Source organism: Typopeltis vanoorti, chromosome 1, assembly GCF_054136105.1.
Source record: "Typopeltis vanoorti isolate ZY-2024b chromosome 1, IOZ_Tvanoo_1.0, whole genome shotgun sequence".
NCBI classification, from domain to species: Eukaryota; Metazoa; Arthropoda; class Arachnida; order Uropygi; family Thelyphonidae; genus Typopeltis; species Typopeltis vanoorti.
The window spans coordinates 136,627,064-136,642,925 of NC_143549.1; the positions used below are offsets into that span (position 1 = coordinate 136,627,064).

At 36.4% G+C, this 15,862-nt stretch overlaps 1 protein-coding gene across 1 annotated transcript; it reads right to left on the minus strand.

The window, feature by feature from the left end:
* Positions 1-7,629: 7,629 nt before the first annotated feature.
* Positions 7,630-7,980, minus strand: LOC150110461 (uncharacterized). Its single transcript, XM_090398935.1, has one exon. The coding sequence runs from the start codon at positions 7,978-7,980 to the stop codon at positions 7,630-7,632; it is 351 nt and encodes a 116-aa protein (XP_090255061.1).
* Positions 7,981-15,862: the final 7,882 nt, after the last annotated feature.

Sequence of the window (15,862 nt, forward strand, 5' to 3'; positions counted from 1 at the left end):
TTTAACTTGAAGAGCCATTTTCTTTTCCTACTCGGAGTAAGCTTTTCGTTCAACAGTTGGGAATTTTCTGGCCTTGTTCTTATAATTATCGTAACTGAAATCATTCTTATGCACACTATATTCCTTCCATATCATCTTTTTCTTATGAATCTCTTATTAATTAGATTACACATCCATTTCACGTATACCTTATTTTTCTTCGAACTCTGGGAGACATTCTGATATCGCATCGTTTAATTATTTTTAAACACTACCAATGCACGAACTTTATCCTTCCCATCCAATCACTGATACCATGGTACAGACCCCCTCAGATCTAACTTATTTGAACATGAGTTCCTTCTATCACAAGCTGCTTTAAAAAGTTATCTTAGTAATGCATTTCTTCGTCACTAACGATCGATCTACCAAGTCTGTATCAATTCCCCACTATGTATTTAATCTTGTCAGACACCACCTCACATCAGAAGACTTCAAACTCGCTTTCACATGAAAAACTGTTACTAGTATTGCAGTCAATTGTCTCAACTCTAACTGGATTCAAGTCACCTATCATTAGCAGCATGTTCGCTGCTTTCCTATCCTGTCTATCGTTCCTAAAAATACTGTACTCTTTACCCTAAATATCAGTTAATATGTCTGCTTATGATAGCCAGGTCTCATTAATGCCTACAATATGAGGTCCTAATATATTAACCAAAACAATAAATTCTACTCTTTTGTTTCTGATACTCCTAGTATTTGTATACAGACATAATAAATTACCTGCATTCTCTTTTGTATATACTGTCTGTGGTCTGCTGACACAGTTCGACAACATGCAGATCTCTTCTTATCTAGTTCCTTACTTATGTATTGATTGTTACATATGTCTGATAGGTCCGACCTGGACTACCACAAAATCGTTCTCTCTTCATAATTATTTCCATAATAATAACCTCCCATCATTAACACCATTATCTAACATTGTCACTCTAACCCTCAGATTCTCATGATTCCGCTCATCAGAATTCAATTTCACTGACTCTCTGTGTTAGATCTCATATCAATTAATAATTTTTCAAGACTCCCGATGTCAAAGACTTTGAAGTGTAGGCCGTGCCTCTTGTAGAAACCCAGTCTTCCCTCAAATTCACTCCACACATCCAAAAACTCGCATCTAGTTTCCCTTCTTCGCATCGAAGAATTTCCTATTCGTTTCCTATTCGTCTTTGGGTGACGTTCATCATTCATTTGTCTGCTTCTTTCATCAGCTGAGAATGCAGATCTTCGAATTGAAGGGGGTGCAATACCAGCCAAAGTGTTAGATCTCATATCAATTAATAATTTGATATATATCAAATATCAAATGATATATATCAAATGATAAATATCAATTAATCATATCTCTCTGTGTTAGATCTCATATCAATTAATAATTTTTCAAGACTCCCGATGTCAAAGACTTTGAAGTGTAGGCCGTGCCTCTTGTAGAAACCCAGTCTTCCCTCAAATTCACTCCACACATCCAAAAACTCGCATCTAGTTTCCCTTCTTCGCATCGAAGAATTTCCTATTCGTTTCCTATTCGTCTTTGGGTGACGTTCATCATTCATTTGTCTGCTTCTTTCATCAACTGAGAATGCAGATCTTCGAATTGAAGGGGGTGCAATACCAGCCAAAGTATACAGTTCTTTTAGCGGTGTTGTTTCAGGCATCCTGTAATAAAGCGGCAGCTTTCATTCAATGCTGGATCAAGTTTTTCAGCATGGCAGGATGTGGACCATACTGGGCAGGCATATTCAGCAGAAGATTACAAACGGCCAAGGCAGAAGATCTCAGTGTGCTAGGGGCTGCACCCCATTTGGAGAAGGTAAGGTTTCTTAATATGTTGTTTCTTGCATTTTAAGTGTCCATAGTGCTTATCGTGTTACTCCGTCTCTTTAAATATTTGGGCATTAAAATTAAAGACGTAACATTTGCTATAGTAATTTTTAAGTAATTTTGCATTATACTAAACTGTATAATTTATCTATAATAAACAATAATAAAACATTTAAAAAAACATTTAATAAAACATAAAAAATAATAAAACGATAATAAACAATATAAACAATATTATAATTTTTCAAAACAAGAAGAATATATTTTATTTTTAAATAATTTTTAATTATACCAAACTGTATAATTTTATCGATAATAAACAATATTTTTTCATATTTAATTTTTTTTTAATTTTTTACTATAATTTTGATATTTTATCCAAACACGTATACGCGGTACTGACAGTATGTATGTATATTTCGAAAGTTGCAGCACTCCCACGATTTCAAGCCACAAACCGCCACTGGTCAAAAAGCTATGCTATATCAAAAAGCATTTGATATCATAAAACACAATTCTATCGTTTGGGGTATGTTGAAGAAATGGGCATACCGCCATGACCCTCCTTCAATCCTTGATCAACTTCTTTCACTACGCGTTATTTCCGCTTCCTATGCAGGGTCCCGTGTTACTTAGATGCGACTTCTTGTTAGTATCACTCCCAACCTGTCGCCTAACCTGCCGCTGGGGGGGGGGGGGGGGATATATTTTTGACTGTAGCAGCGTAGTAGCAGGGATGAAAAACGCCAGATAAACTGGCGGAAAATACCCTACTGCCTGCCCCCAAGACCGGCTAACTTGGGTATGGCTGAGGAAGAACCTCAAATTCCTCACGTCTTCGAAGTGAATCGAACCTGGGACACTCCTTTCCCCCGTCATATGGTTGCGAAGCGCAAAGCCACCATGCAAACTGCGCGGACCAATCCTTGATCAACTATGAGATAAAATTACATGATATGTCCAGCACATATTCCAAGCCTTGTTCTCCAAGATGATAGAGAACCTTCACATGCGCTACAGAACCTGTCTTGAAAGACAGTTGCTCATTTCGAGCGCGCAATATACTGTCATTAATTCTTTATTCGATAACAATAGTTCTGTATGTATATATCATGATGAATAAACATATATTTCCTTGCTAACATACCCGTTTACGCCATAATACATATCGTTTCAGCTATTTAGTACTGTTGTTTTGCTCCATATACTGTATTAGCACCCAAATTATTTCATAAATATATAATTTCCATTCCGTTACATGATTCTATACATAACACACACACACACACACACACACACACACACACACACACACACACACACACACACACACACACACACACACACACACACACACACACACAAAATAATTATTAAAATAGATTTCTTAATCTATTTAAAAATTTTATTTTTAAATAGATTTTAATCTATTTTAATCTATTTAAAAAGAGAAAAACTGCGAAACATACCCTATTTGATCACAAAAGTAACGAAGATATTATTAAAGAATTAAACCAAGAACCAGTAATAGAAAAAATTAAAAAATATAAACATAAATGGATGGAACACGTTCAAAGAATGAAAATAGAAAGATTACCAAAACAAGCCTTAAAGTACAAGCCAGTAGGAAAAAGAAAACCAGGACGTCCTCTTAAACGATTCAAATGACTTCTAAGGCCGGAACTGGCCATAATTATTATTATTATTATTATTCCTGATACCTCCAAGGAGTCCGAAGACTCATCTGGGAGGACATCTACAACTGCCTCTACACCTAACCTCTACTACAAATCATCTCCATTAACGCCATCTACCGCCCACTTCCAACACCACCACAACTGGTAATTTTTGTCTGTAAATTGCGTGCGTTCTGAAGGGCCGATTTGTATGTATGCGGGATGAAAAACCCGAGTTTCCGGGAGAAAAAAACCCTGCTACCTCCATATGAGATAGGCTAACTCACCTTCGATTGAAATCGACCAGATAAAGATTCCTCCCGTCGCGACGAGAATCGAACTTAGGCCTATTCCAATCGAAGGGCGCAATGTACCGTCGTTCTTCCAATTGCGCTACGGAGGCGCGTTATTATATATGAATTGTAATATATGAATAATAATATTCATATATTACAATCTTTGTAATATATGAATATTATTATGTAAAATTAAATAATGTTACACTGTTACTAAGTAATAAACGAATATTGCTATGTAAAATGTAGAAACACAATATTATTACAACAAAACGTTTACACTCCATGGCTCTTGACCGAACGAACGAAGACTTGAGTTCAAATCTAGTCGCGAACTGCAGGAACATATTAAGCCCTTTTTTCGATCTCTGGAACGGGCAAGGAAATCGATAGTCGAACATACACTATTTTTGGATATTAAAAAATATTGTGTTAGAGTCAGGGACCAGGAGAATGCGGCATTTGTTAATTAAATTAAATTTGTTGATCACTCCGTGCTGATTAAATTAGTGATAGCCTTGAGCTGGTTATCTCTGACGGTCAACCAGTGGAGATCGAACTGCCGACTCAGCCTCCAAAAGTTAGAAACTGCTAAAATGCCACGCGTATCCCTACACGGTAATAAAAAGCGTCAGCTAATTTTTTTTCGTATCATATGAAAATAGCAAGTAATAATGTGATAATATTACTGTGTAATATATGAAAATAGAAAATATAATGTAATAATGAATGTGAGAATATTACTATGTAATATATGTAAATATAATGCAATAAACACATTGTAATTATTAGTAAAATGTATTATGTGTATAACTTGTATTTGTATGCACATGTATATGTTTTAAATAGAAAAAATGAATTATGAAGTGAATAACCGGTTACATCAATTAATTATGCTTGCTGTAACAAAACGGAAGAAGTACTCATTACCGAAACTTTTGTATTATATTAGTGTTTTGTTTAAATCAATTAATGCCTTTTATTCCCCTATAGTAAGTAATCGAGACCTTTTAATACTATCTAGCTTTTGAAGACTGAGTAGCCAGTTCAGTCTCCACCGGTAGCAACTCAGAGATAGCTGTCCAAAGCCTATCACTAGTATTAAAGGCAACCTCGGAAGAAATTGGCAAACATATGCTGCCATTCCTTGGTATCAAACCCTAAGAGGAAGTTTTGTTCATTTTGTTTAGGGTGCAAATGATCACTTTTGCAAATGAGAAGCTTTTTTCGACCGGTTCCCGAGTTAGTGGATCTCTGGCACGGGCAAGCAGGTTTTTCCTCCCGGAAACTCGGGTTTTTCGTCCTGTAAACTCAAGAAAATCGACCGTAGAACCCACATTATTTCAGACATTAAATATATTGTGTTAGGGTTAGGGACCACGAGATGGCCCTAACCGAGATGGCGGCACATTTGAGCCGTCTCTCTTCACTGAGTACCGCTTAATTAGTGATAGCCTTGGGCCATCTATCTCTGATTGGTACCAGTGGAGATTGAACTGCCCACTCGGTCTCCAAAAGTTAGATAGGGCTAAATGGCCTCGCCTACTCCCAGTATACGGGAATAAAAAGGCGTTAGCTGATTTTATATATATATATATATATATATATATATATATATATATCAAAAAAAAATCAGCTATATATGTACGTAATGGCCTGTAGCTCAGTAGTAGTGGTTGCATCCTCTGCGCTAGGCTGCCTGAATATAGACTTAAGATAAAGTCTAGTAGCTGACTGGAGGAACTTTTCCTAAGCATTTTACGACCTGTTCTCAAGTTAGTCGATCTCTCGCATGGGCATGAGGGGTTTTTCTCTTGGAAACTCGGGTTTTTCGTCCCGAACACTCAAGAAACTCGATTGTAGAACCCACATTATTTCAGACAGTAAAATATCCAATTAGAGTTAGGCATCAAGAGATGGTAGCACTTGTTTGACAGTGTCTTCATTGGTTGTCACTTTTAATTAGTATAGTCATTGGTCAGTTATCTGTGATTGGCTTCTGTTAGAGACTGAACTGTCCGCTAAGTCTCTAAAAGATTGATGGAGTTAAAAGTCCTCGCACACTTACTATAAGAGAATAAAAGGCGTTATGTGAATTTTTTAAAATATATGTTTGTAATAAGAAAATATGATGCCTTAATTCTATATATATTGTACATAACTTGTATGACCATATTTAGTCAAACTTTGAGAAAATAATATAAAGTGTAGCATGTTTCATATTTCCTTGAATTATAATAGTAAATTATTATTATGATGATGTTTACTTACCCCTCCAAGGAGTACAAAGACTCATCAAGTGAGGGCACCTACTCTACAACTCTCCATCAATTCACCAACTACAGTGAACTGCATCATTTTACACCAACGCCATCTACTACCCAGCACCACTAGTATTTTCACAGACAATCAGAAACATCCATGTCCACATCGGGATTCGAACCTGCAGCCTTTTGGCTGGAGAACAGATATGCTAACTACTCGGCCAACCCGGCCGGATTATTGTGAGATTATTTAACTAATAATACATGAATTATGCTGCTATATCAGGTGCACATTAATCGTCATTAGCTATTGTCAGTCTGCTACTATATAAAGGCCTTTCCAAATTATCCCAAAGCTGCCTGTTCATGGATCCTTTCCCATGTCATTCCTGCAAATCTAATGATGTTCATCAATCTACTGTGATTACGTAGGTGTTTTGGTTATTTTTCCTCTCCTGGAACCCAACCCAGTACTTGTCTTGTCTAGGAGCAAAATTCCCAGCCCATTGTTACTTCAGACGTTTCACTCTTCCTATGATGCCAAAGACTTTGGTTTGATTTCTTATCTACGTATTCCTTTGGTGACCCAGTCTTGTGATAACAACAATACTTCTTTCTGTAGTAATTGTGTTCTTCTTAATTTTTGAATTCCCTTTGCATTCAGTGTCCATGTTTCACAGCTATATGTCAATATTGGAAGAATATACTGGTGAAAAACTTTTATCTTCAGGCATAATGTAGTTGGCTTTTGAATATTGAATATAATTTTCCAAATGCATTCCAACCAAGCATTGTATCTCTTTTAATTTCGTCAGTGATATTTTTCTCAATTGATATCTATTGTCTTAAGTATACGTAATGATCTACTTGTTTAATTTCATCATTATCTTTTTTTATTATTTTTGGTTGCATAAAATAACTTAACTATTAAACACATCCACTCCAAAAGTTAAATAGGGCTAAATGGCCTCGCCTACTCCCAGTATACGGGAATAAAAAGGCGTTAGCTGATTTTTGATTTTTTTTAGAACTATTTAACATAACTTGGGTCTTCCTTGGGTTGATCTTCGAGCCAGCTGTTTTCTAGCAATCTAGAGTTTATGAATATGAGTCCGCAATTCATGCGCATGAAGAAGAGATAACCATGTCATCTGCAAAGCATAAATGTTTTAAATATCTTGCATATTTTATTTTCAGACCTTTCCTTCCCAATCAGGAAGTCTGAATATTTCTTCTAGGCATGCTTTGAATAATTTTGGAGATATTGTGTCAACCTGTCTATACCTCTCTGTATTTCCACATTAGAGATGTTTCCATTGAAATGAATTGCTGCTGTGATATTGGTGTATGCTGATTTGATGATCCTCACGTATAGCTTTCCACTTGTTGCTTTTCTAATGCCTTAGGGACTGCACAAGTTTTTACTGAATCAAATGCTTGTTCATAAACAATAAAACCAAGACATAATGGTAACTGATATTCATTACACCGTTTATAATTTGTTGTAGAACTTGAAAATGGTCGATTGTATTAAAGCAACTTCGAAGGCCTGCCTCTTCTTTTAGTCGTGCAAAGCATATGAGCCAAGATTTTTGTAAACACTTTGTAAACCACCGATAGTGGAATGATGGGTCGGTAGTTCACCAAGTGTTCTACTTCACCTATTTTATGTATCAGAATTAGGATAGCCTTCTTCTTCCATGTTTTTGGTACAAAATATTTCTTCAGGCATAAAGTTAATGCTTTTTCTAAGATTTTGTAGATAATTTCTCTACCAGCTTTTTCAGCTATAACTCCATCCTCACCTGCAGCGTTTCTATTTTGCAGGCTTCGGATGCTCCACATAACTTCTTCTGGTAGAACCTGTGGTATTTCAGCCATTTCGTAGTTGTCTTCTTCTTTTTCATTTAATTTGTCATCCTGATATAATACTGAGTGAAATTCTTCAATTGTTTTTGCTATAACATATCTATCTCTGGGTATGGTCCTATTTGTAGTTTGACTGCAACCATTTGATTTTTGCTGTTTGGTTTTTTTGAGACTACAATTGTTTTCAATCTTTTGTTGTATGCATTTCAATTAAATTTTCTTATTTCTTCCCTGATACGTCTTCTGATCGTTTTGCACAATTCAATGTATTCAATTTTATTCTGTAAGTTAATTGATTGTTTCATTTCTATTTGTTTCTTCATAAACTGTTTTGTTTTTTCAGACATTTTGTCTTGTTTCCGTTCTGTGGTATCAGCTATTTCAAGTGAGCATTGGAAAAGGTTTTGGGTAATAAAGTCATTACTTTCTGATGGATCAGAATAGTCATCTATACTAAGATTTTTATATCTATTGTTTAGTCCATGTTGGAAAATAATCTTTTTTAATGTTGAGTTTGTGTATATCAAACTTTTGCTTTGATCTGCAAAATATTTTCTTCTTTCTTTTTGGCAGATTATTTGAATCTTACTACGTACCATACGATGGTCACTTGCAATGTTGAAAATATTGATCTTATTGCTGAGGATAAAGTCAATTTTACTAGTTTTCCCATTTGGACTTTTTCATGTCCACTTCCTATTTTCTTTTCTTGAAAATATAATTCAAGATGTACAGATTTTCTTTTTCTACAAATTCTATTAAATTTGCTCCTCTATCATCTCTCATGCCATATCCAAAATTTCCCATTGAGCTCTTCATTTGATTGTTATATATCAATAATCAGCTCACAGAATCAATTGGAAAAAGACCATCAATTTCCATCACAGCAAATTTAGAAGAGAAAGTCTGATTTTAGAATCTGCTGCTGCTCTTAAGAATTAATCTATTTTAAATAAATATGGTTGCATAAAACTTCCCAAAATATGGGAAACTAATATTTCGCGATCTCAGATTACATCATATGCTTCTGGTTGGAGTTCGTAGAGGGCGCCCACCTAATTAGGAGTCTTTCATTCTTCGTCGCGTTTGCCTTAGTTTTGTACTCTCCCCCCCCCTCTCTCTCTCTCTCTGTGTGTGTGTGCTACAAGTCTCATTTTGTACTCCCTTATGATGTCTCGTTAATTGAGGCGAACTATTGAGGCATTAAATACTTCTTGTAATCGTTTCCTACTGATGTTTCTCTCTAGTAAACTCATGTGCTAAAATTTTACATTTTGTGTATGTAATTTATTTGACACATAACAAAGTGTTCAAATTATGGAGATACCTGAATAATAGCAATATTATTCAGGTTTCTCCACGGAATCAGAAGACTCGTTTTCTGGAGAGCCATTATTCACACACTAGTCATCATTCACACCGCTCCTTAAACTCACTGGCTGCTTTAGTATCTATAACCACTTCTGTCAACCCATTCCACCTATTCACCATCCTTCAACCAAAGAACCTAGTTCTTTGGTTGAAGGATGTTAACCAAGGATGCTAACACCCTAGCTAACCGCAACTTCCACTGGTGACCCCTTTTTCTCTCTCTTGTTGCCATGTAATGAAAAACGTCATCAGTATCAATCCAACAAAATCCCTTTAATAACTTCAATGCGTCTATCATGTCTCCCCGTTTTCGCGTATCCGTTAATTTTAAGGCTACAGACCAGTCAATCTATTTTCATGGAGAGCATTCCAGAGAACAGCCACAATCTTTGTGACATTCCTCTTGATTCTCTCCATAATTTCTTCATCATCACGAAATCCCGAAGTCGAGATCTGTGCTCAGTAGTCCAATTGTGGCCTTATTATGCAGTGTGTGTACAAGCAAGGTTTTGGTTACTTTTACAATATATCCTCTAAACCTCAACTCCCTGTCTATAATCACACCCAAATTCATGGCCTCTGAGTTTACTGCAGTTCAGTTTCGTCAATATAACACACAGCGTGATCTCTCCCCAAATTTCATCTCCTTACACTGGTCTCTTTATACCTTCCTGAAGGATCTATGCATCACCTTCATTTACGATTGCTCTTCCCAGTTTAGCAGCAAACAACTGAATATTTATTTTCAAATAATTTACTATATAATTAATGTATAAATTATACAACAGTGGGGAAATTACTGAGCCCTGTGGAACACCACTGGTCACCTGACTTCTCTGGTCTCAACTCCTCCATGAACCTGGATATCTGTCCCTCAGCTACCCTCAAATCCAAATCATTGGTTTAATATCCATTCTAATTTGTTCCAACATATGTAATAGAGTTCTAAGTGGAATCTTGTCAAAATGCTTTTGCAAAGTCTAGCAATAATAATAAGTAGCCATTTCCCTTATCCAACTCCATTGTCGCTTTTTTTTATAAAATGCAAACAAATAAAAACTACCCTTCACAAAGTGATGTTTTCACTCATAGGGTATCATATTCTATCCACCCAGTCCTGAATTCTGTTTCACCAATTTCTCCAATATCTTAAACACCACTTCTGACATATGGTTTCTCTTTGAACCTCCTTTTTGCAATGGAGCTGGTTTGCCCACTTTCTACTTCAATGCACCTTCCCGGAACTGAGGCTAATTAAATAACTTACTCAGAGTAGCTGATAATTCCCTTTCATATTCTTGTAATACACAGAACGATATGCCATCTCATCCTATGGCTGTGTTCATATTGAGGTTCTGCAATATTGTAAGCATTCGACCTATATTCTCCTATCACTCAATGTCATATCTGGCATTGCAATGTCATGTCACCACCTAAATGGTACACCTCTTTAAAACGCTCACTCTATAATTCAATTATTTAGTTTTTTTCTGTTACCTCTACACCATCAGAACTTTTTAAAGTAATCTTTCCATAGGCTTTCCTTCCTTTATTTTCACATACCGAAAGAACCATTTCCGTTGGCTTTTTCAGCCAGGATTCTCTCGTTTGTGAGGAAGGCCAAAGCTCCAGTGAGCTTTGACCTTGTTCACCAAACCTGTCACCATGCTTGCCTGTTCCTTACACTGCTTATGGGCATAATGATCACCTTTTTCCTTACAATATCTCCACAACCATTTCTTTGTGTGCAACTCCTACATAATTAACTTATTCTTCCATATAACTCCTAAATGATTTCTCCTTCTTATTCTAGGTATACATTCAGATACTACATTTCAAACACTCCTTGATCACATCCCATACATCAACAACATCTCTTCCCCTCCAACTTTGTAATTTCGCATATATCCCATTATAGAAAATTCTGCACATCTGGCAATCTTCTAGTTCAACACTACATTATGTCTTTCTCTAAGCGGAGGCAGCGCAGCTATATTGGTTAGAGTTAAGTGTCTGATGTAGTGACCAGATCTAGTGCTCTTGAACCTCGTATCCTCTTCATTACATATTTTTTATTATTCAGGTAATTATCTCTCAGAAGCTGTATATATTCCATTTTCTTCTCTGCCTGTGACCATTCCTTCTCTGCCTGTGACCATTCCTCCTCCTAATGTATATCCTCATAGTTGAAATCCCCATAATAATCACACGTTCTGTACTGATCATGCTTATTTGTCAATGCGTGTCATCTACATTCCCCCTATACCTCCTCGATTATAGCGGTAAACAATGTATTAATATATTCAATTCTATTGACCTCTATTTCACATAAGATAGTCTCAAGTGACCTGCCCTGTCCCCCTGATGTACTTGTACTCTTTTTGGCTTTAATTACTCTGCTATCATTGGGAAAAAAACCCTCTGTATCCTGTTCCTTCTGTTCTTTCTGATGATACCATATATCTTGCATTGTATTCCAATGATCGCATCATCCTCAGTCAACACATCTCACTAATACTTATTATCTTGGCCAAGTTGAGTTAAACAATGCCCAAAACTCCTCAGCCTTATTTGGAATACTTCCGACATTATTATTATACATTAACTGTAACATACCTTTCACCCCACAGCCTCCTTACCTCTTGCGTTACTTGGCCTACTAAAGGGATAAACATGGGATGCTACATTGCACATTATGTTATCATTCTCCCACTTACTAGCCTCTAGGTTACCTGGATCCATGCAAACCGGCATACCCCCCCACCTAAATATTCTAATTTCTCTGACTGTGTACGTCCAAACATTTTCACTGCAGAAGACATTATGGAGATTCTTGACACTAAATCCATTTAGATTCAAGCTATCCACGTTATATATATATATATATATATATATATATATATTCCAAAAATCCACAAATTCCCCACCATTCTTTCTACATAGTCTGCCCATTGATTCATTTGCGAACATAGCTCTCCATCTCAGTTAACCTCTATCATATCGTAGCAACAGACTCACTACTTTTACTTTCTCAGTCCACTTTTGCTCCTACACTAAAAAATCTTTCATATCTATCGATATCTTTAATCATAACTTCATAAAAAACACGTCCTTACACACTCTCGTCAAGCACTCTCGTATCAATGAATCGCCTGGTACAGTCAGTGGTTCAGTGTATCCGCTCCCCAGCCAAACAGCTGCGGGTACGAATCCCACCGTAGGCATGGATGTTTGCGATTGTCTGTGGAAATACTAGTGGTGGTGGTGGTGGTAGGCGGTAGATGGCATTGGTGTAGATGATGGTAGTAATTGCAGTTTGTTGTAGTTGGTGGAGACAAAGCTGTAGTGGTTATCCTCCCCTGATGAGTCTTTGAACTCTGTGGAGGTGTCATGTAATAATAATAAAAATAAAAATTATACAAAATCCGATGCTTGTTCTCATGCTTTTTCTTCTCTTTCTTTCTCTTCTGTGTCACACCATTCGTCCTGCTTTTCTTGAAGCACTCAATCCCACGTTTTCTTATGTGAAGAACTACATGTAACTGTGCTATCTCTTTCATTACTAACTGGTCATTTTCTTTATTCTCCAACTTGTCATTTGTACTGTCATGCAGGGCCGGCGGAAGCGGGCATGCGAGTGCCGCTACGAAGGGGGCACCAGAGCACGGGTCATAAGTTCATTTTTAAGAAACAAAACTTTTATCATAAAAACAAAAAATTCTTAGAATGATCAATATTAAAATAAATAAGGTCAGATACACTGAATAAAAATTTTTCAAAAATTGTATATTGCCAGCTGTTTACAATTTTGCAGCGAGAGCAGGCTAAATGCTTGCCTCCAGAAACTAAAGTGAAACGATGAATGGTTTTTATGCACAGAAACGAATTTTCGTACAAAACATTTGTTGCTACGTAACTAGTCATATGGTACTGTAAAAACTCTATTGTAGCTTACGTATTCCAAAGCACAACATTCGATTATTTACTTAGGTCCCATGTGAATATTGTAAAAATAAACTTTGTTTGTCTCTGTATAGTTTGTTTTAGATGTTACTGTAAATAACACTCTGAAAGTTAACTGTATATACTGCTTTAATAAGAATATGTTAGAGTGTTAAAAACAAAGGCAATGTTTATATCGCCGAAGCTGCATGTAATAGATCTACATGGCGGCATTGGAAAGATTGTTATTAAAATTTGTTTGTATAAAAAAGGCTTGCAGGCTCTAAGTGTAAACATCTGCTAAGTCAGTCAGAAAGCTTCAAACAACTTTCCGATGGCCGGCAACTTACAATTAAAAGAAAGCGGAGGAGAACAAAAGGCATGCCAAACTTGAAACTTAAGATGAAAGAATCATACTGATTCTTTGGGAGTTGCCAAACTTCATGCAATGTCTTATTATATAAGGCCTTTTTATTATACCTCCGAGGAGGTATAATAAAAAGGGACTGAAGCAAAGAGAAGGGGCTGCACGGATCCAGAGATTGCTACAGAAGTAGAGGAGGCCCGGTTCCAGAGATGTCCACAGAGAGACAGGAGAGGATGCCAGGTTCCAGATGCTGTCCAAGAGGAGGCAGCTCAGTTCCAGACATTGCTAAAGCTGCCCAGTCCCAGACGTTGCCGAAGAGATACAGAGCTGCTCGGTTCCAGACATTGTCAGAGAGCACCCCAGATCCAGACATTGCTTAAGAGAGGAGTTTTCCGCATCCAGAAAGGAGCTTCTCTTTTCGAGACATCGCTAGAGAGGAAAAACGACTTCTAGGCCACAGACAGGGCTTTCAAATTGCCGAAAGGAGAAGTCCCAAACGCCGTAGAGGAGAAAAGTTTCCAGTCCAGAGGGATCCTGATTGACAGTTGACAACAGTTTCATTTTTCTTGGAGACGGCATTTTCAGTTTCTTAGAGGCGGCAATTCAAGCTACTTGAGACGGCAGTCGTCCAGGCATTTTCGGCGAGCCCAAGTAGAGGAGAAACGGCGAGGCAAATTTCCCGAAGTACCTTCGCTCGTAAGTTTTTCTTTTCGCCGTGGGAGAATAACATTTTTCCGGAACTGTACGAGTCCCACTACATTCCCAATTGATATAGCCGAAGCCAAAATTGCAGATGAAGATCTGAGATGAAAGAATTGCCATAGAACTTTTAGTGAAAGACTTTTGACTAATTGTGAGATACAAAGCCTTTGTAAGTTCAAAACTTTTATATAATTCCTCTTATAATTGTATTATAAAGACTTTTAAGATATATGTTTAATATTTAATAAGGTTAAGAAGTGTCCTTAAGAAAATCAATTGGCATGTTAGAAGTTGATATCAAATTTGTAAAGATAACTTAACAGAGTGATTTATGTAACCTCTTTGCAAGTAAGCTTGGAGTTTAATAAGTAGAATTTGTAAACTGAGGGTAGATAACGTTTTGTATTAAAGAAAGTATTTTAAATTTGAAGAAAAAAGGTTCTAAATTTTGCTAAAGGGTTTTTATAGAAGAATAGAGAAAGCAATCTCCCTAATGTTTAAATTCGTGTACATTTCATAGTAATGTAAATAAATGTTATTTGACTTTCTTGTAAACATAGCACGTAATAATATAAACAAGAGAGATTCTGAGAGAGAGAAAGTGCACACAGCTACATTAGAATAACAGAGAATAAAGTATAAAGTAAAGAAAAAAGACATCACAAGTAATTAATAGAAATTACAAGTATACAAAGTTAAAATAATAATAAAATTTTACAATGTCGCAGTAATGGCAGGATAGCAACAGTAGATTTATAACAGTACGCATCTCAATAGGCTACTGACAGTAGCGCAGTGCGGACTGTTGTTTCGTCTCTGTGTCGTGTTGTGTAATAATTTCTTGTGGGTATAAAATAGAAATGGAATCAAAAATTTTAAAAAAATGTTATCTGGTGCACAAAATCGTAAGCGTCATGATGTGAAAGAAGCAGATATTAAGAAACAAACTGGGGCTCTTAATAAATTTGTTAAAATATTAAAATATTCTGATGCAGATTGTAACCAACTCGATACATCAGAAATCAGAGTTGACGAACGGTGCACATCATCCAGTTTGAATGAAAGTACTATTACAACAGTTGAACAAGATAACAAGACGCAGGATTTAAGTGAAAAACAGTTAGGAGAAGATTTAGTTGCAGTTGACCACGAAACTAACACATTGTTAGTCTCTGTAAATTTAGAAGATCCAGGTGAATGCGGCAATATTGATGAAAAATTACGAGTTGTAATTGAAATCGGGCCTGTTCAAAAGAAAAATATAATATATCCCAGAGATACATATGGTCGTAAATTTGGCGACACGTATTATAATAGAAAAATGGAAAACGGGGAGCTCATGCCAAGAACATGGCTCATTTATTCCAAAACTTTAAATTCTGTTTTTTGCTTTTGTAGCAAGCTTTTCGTACCTACTGAATCAAGTAGGCTTGTAGAAGGTTATAACGATTGGAGAAATGTAAGTACAACTTTGCATAGACATGAGACTAGTTTAGCTCACATGAAAAATTT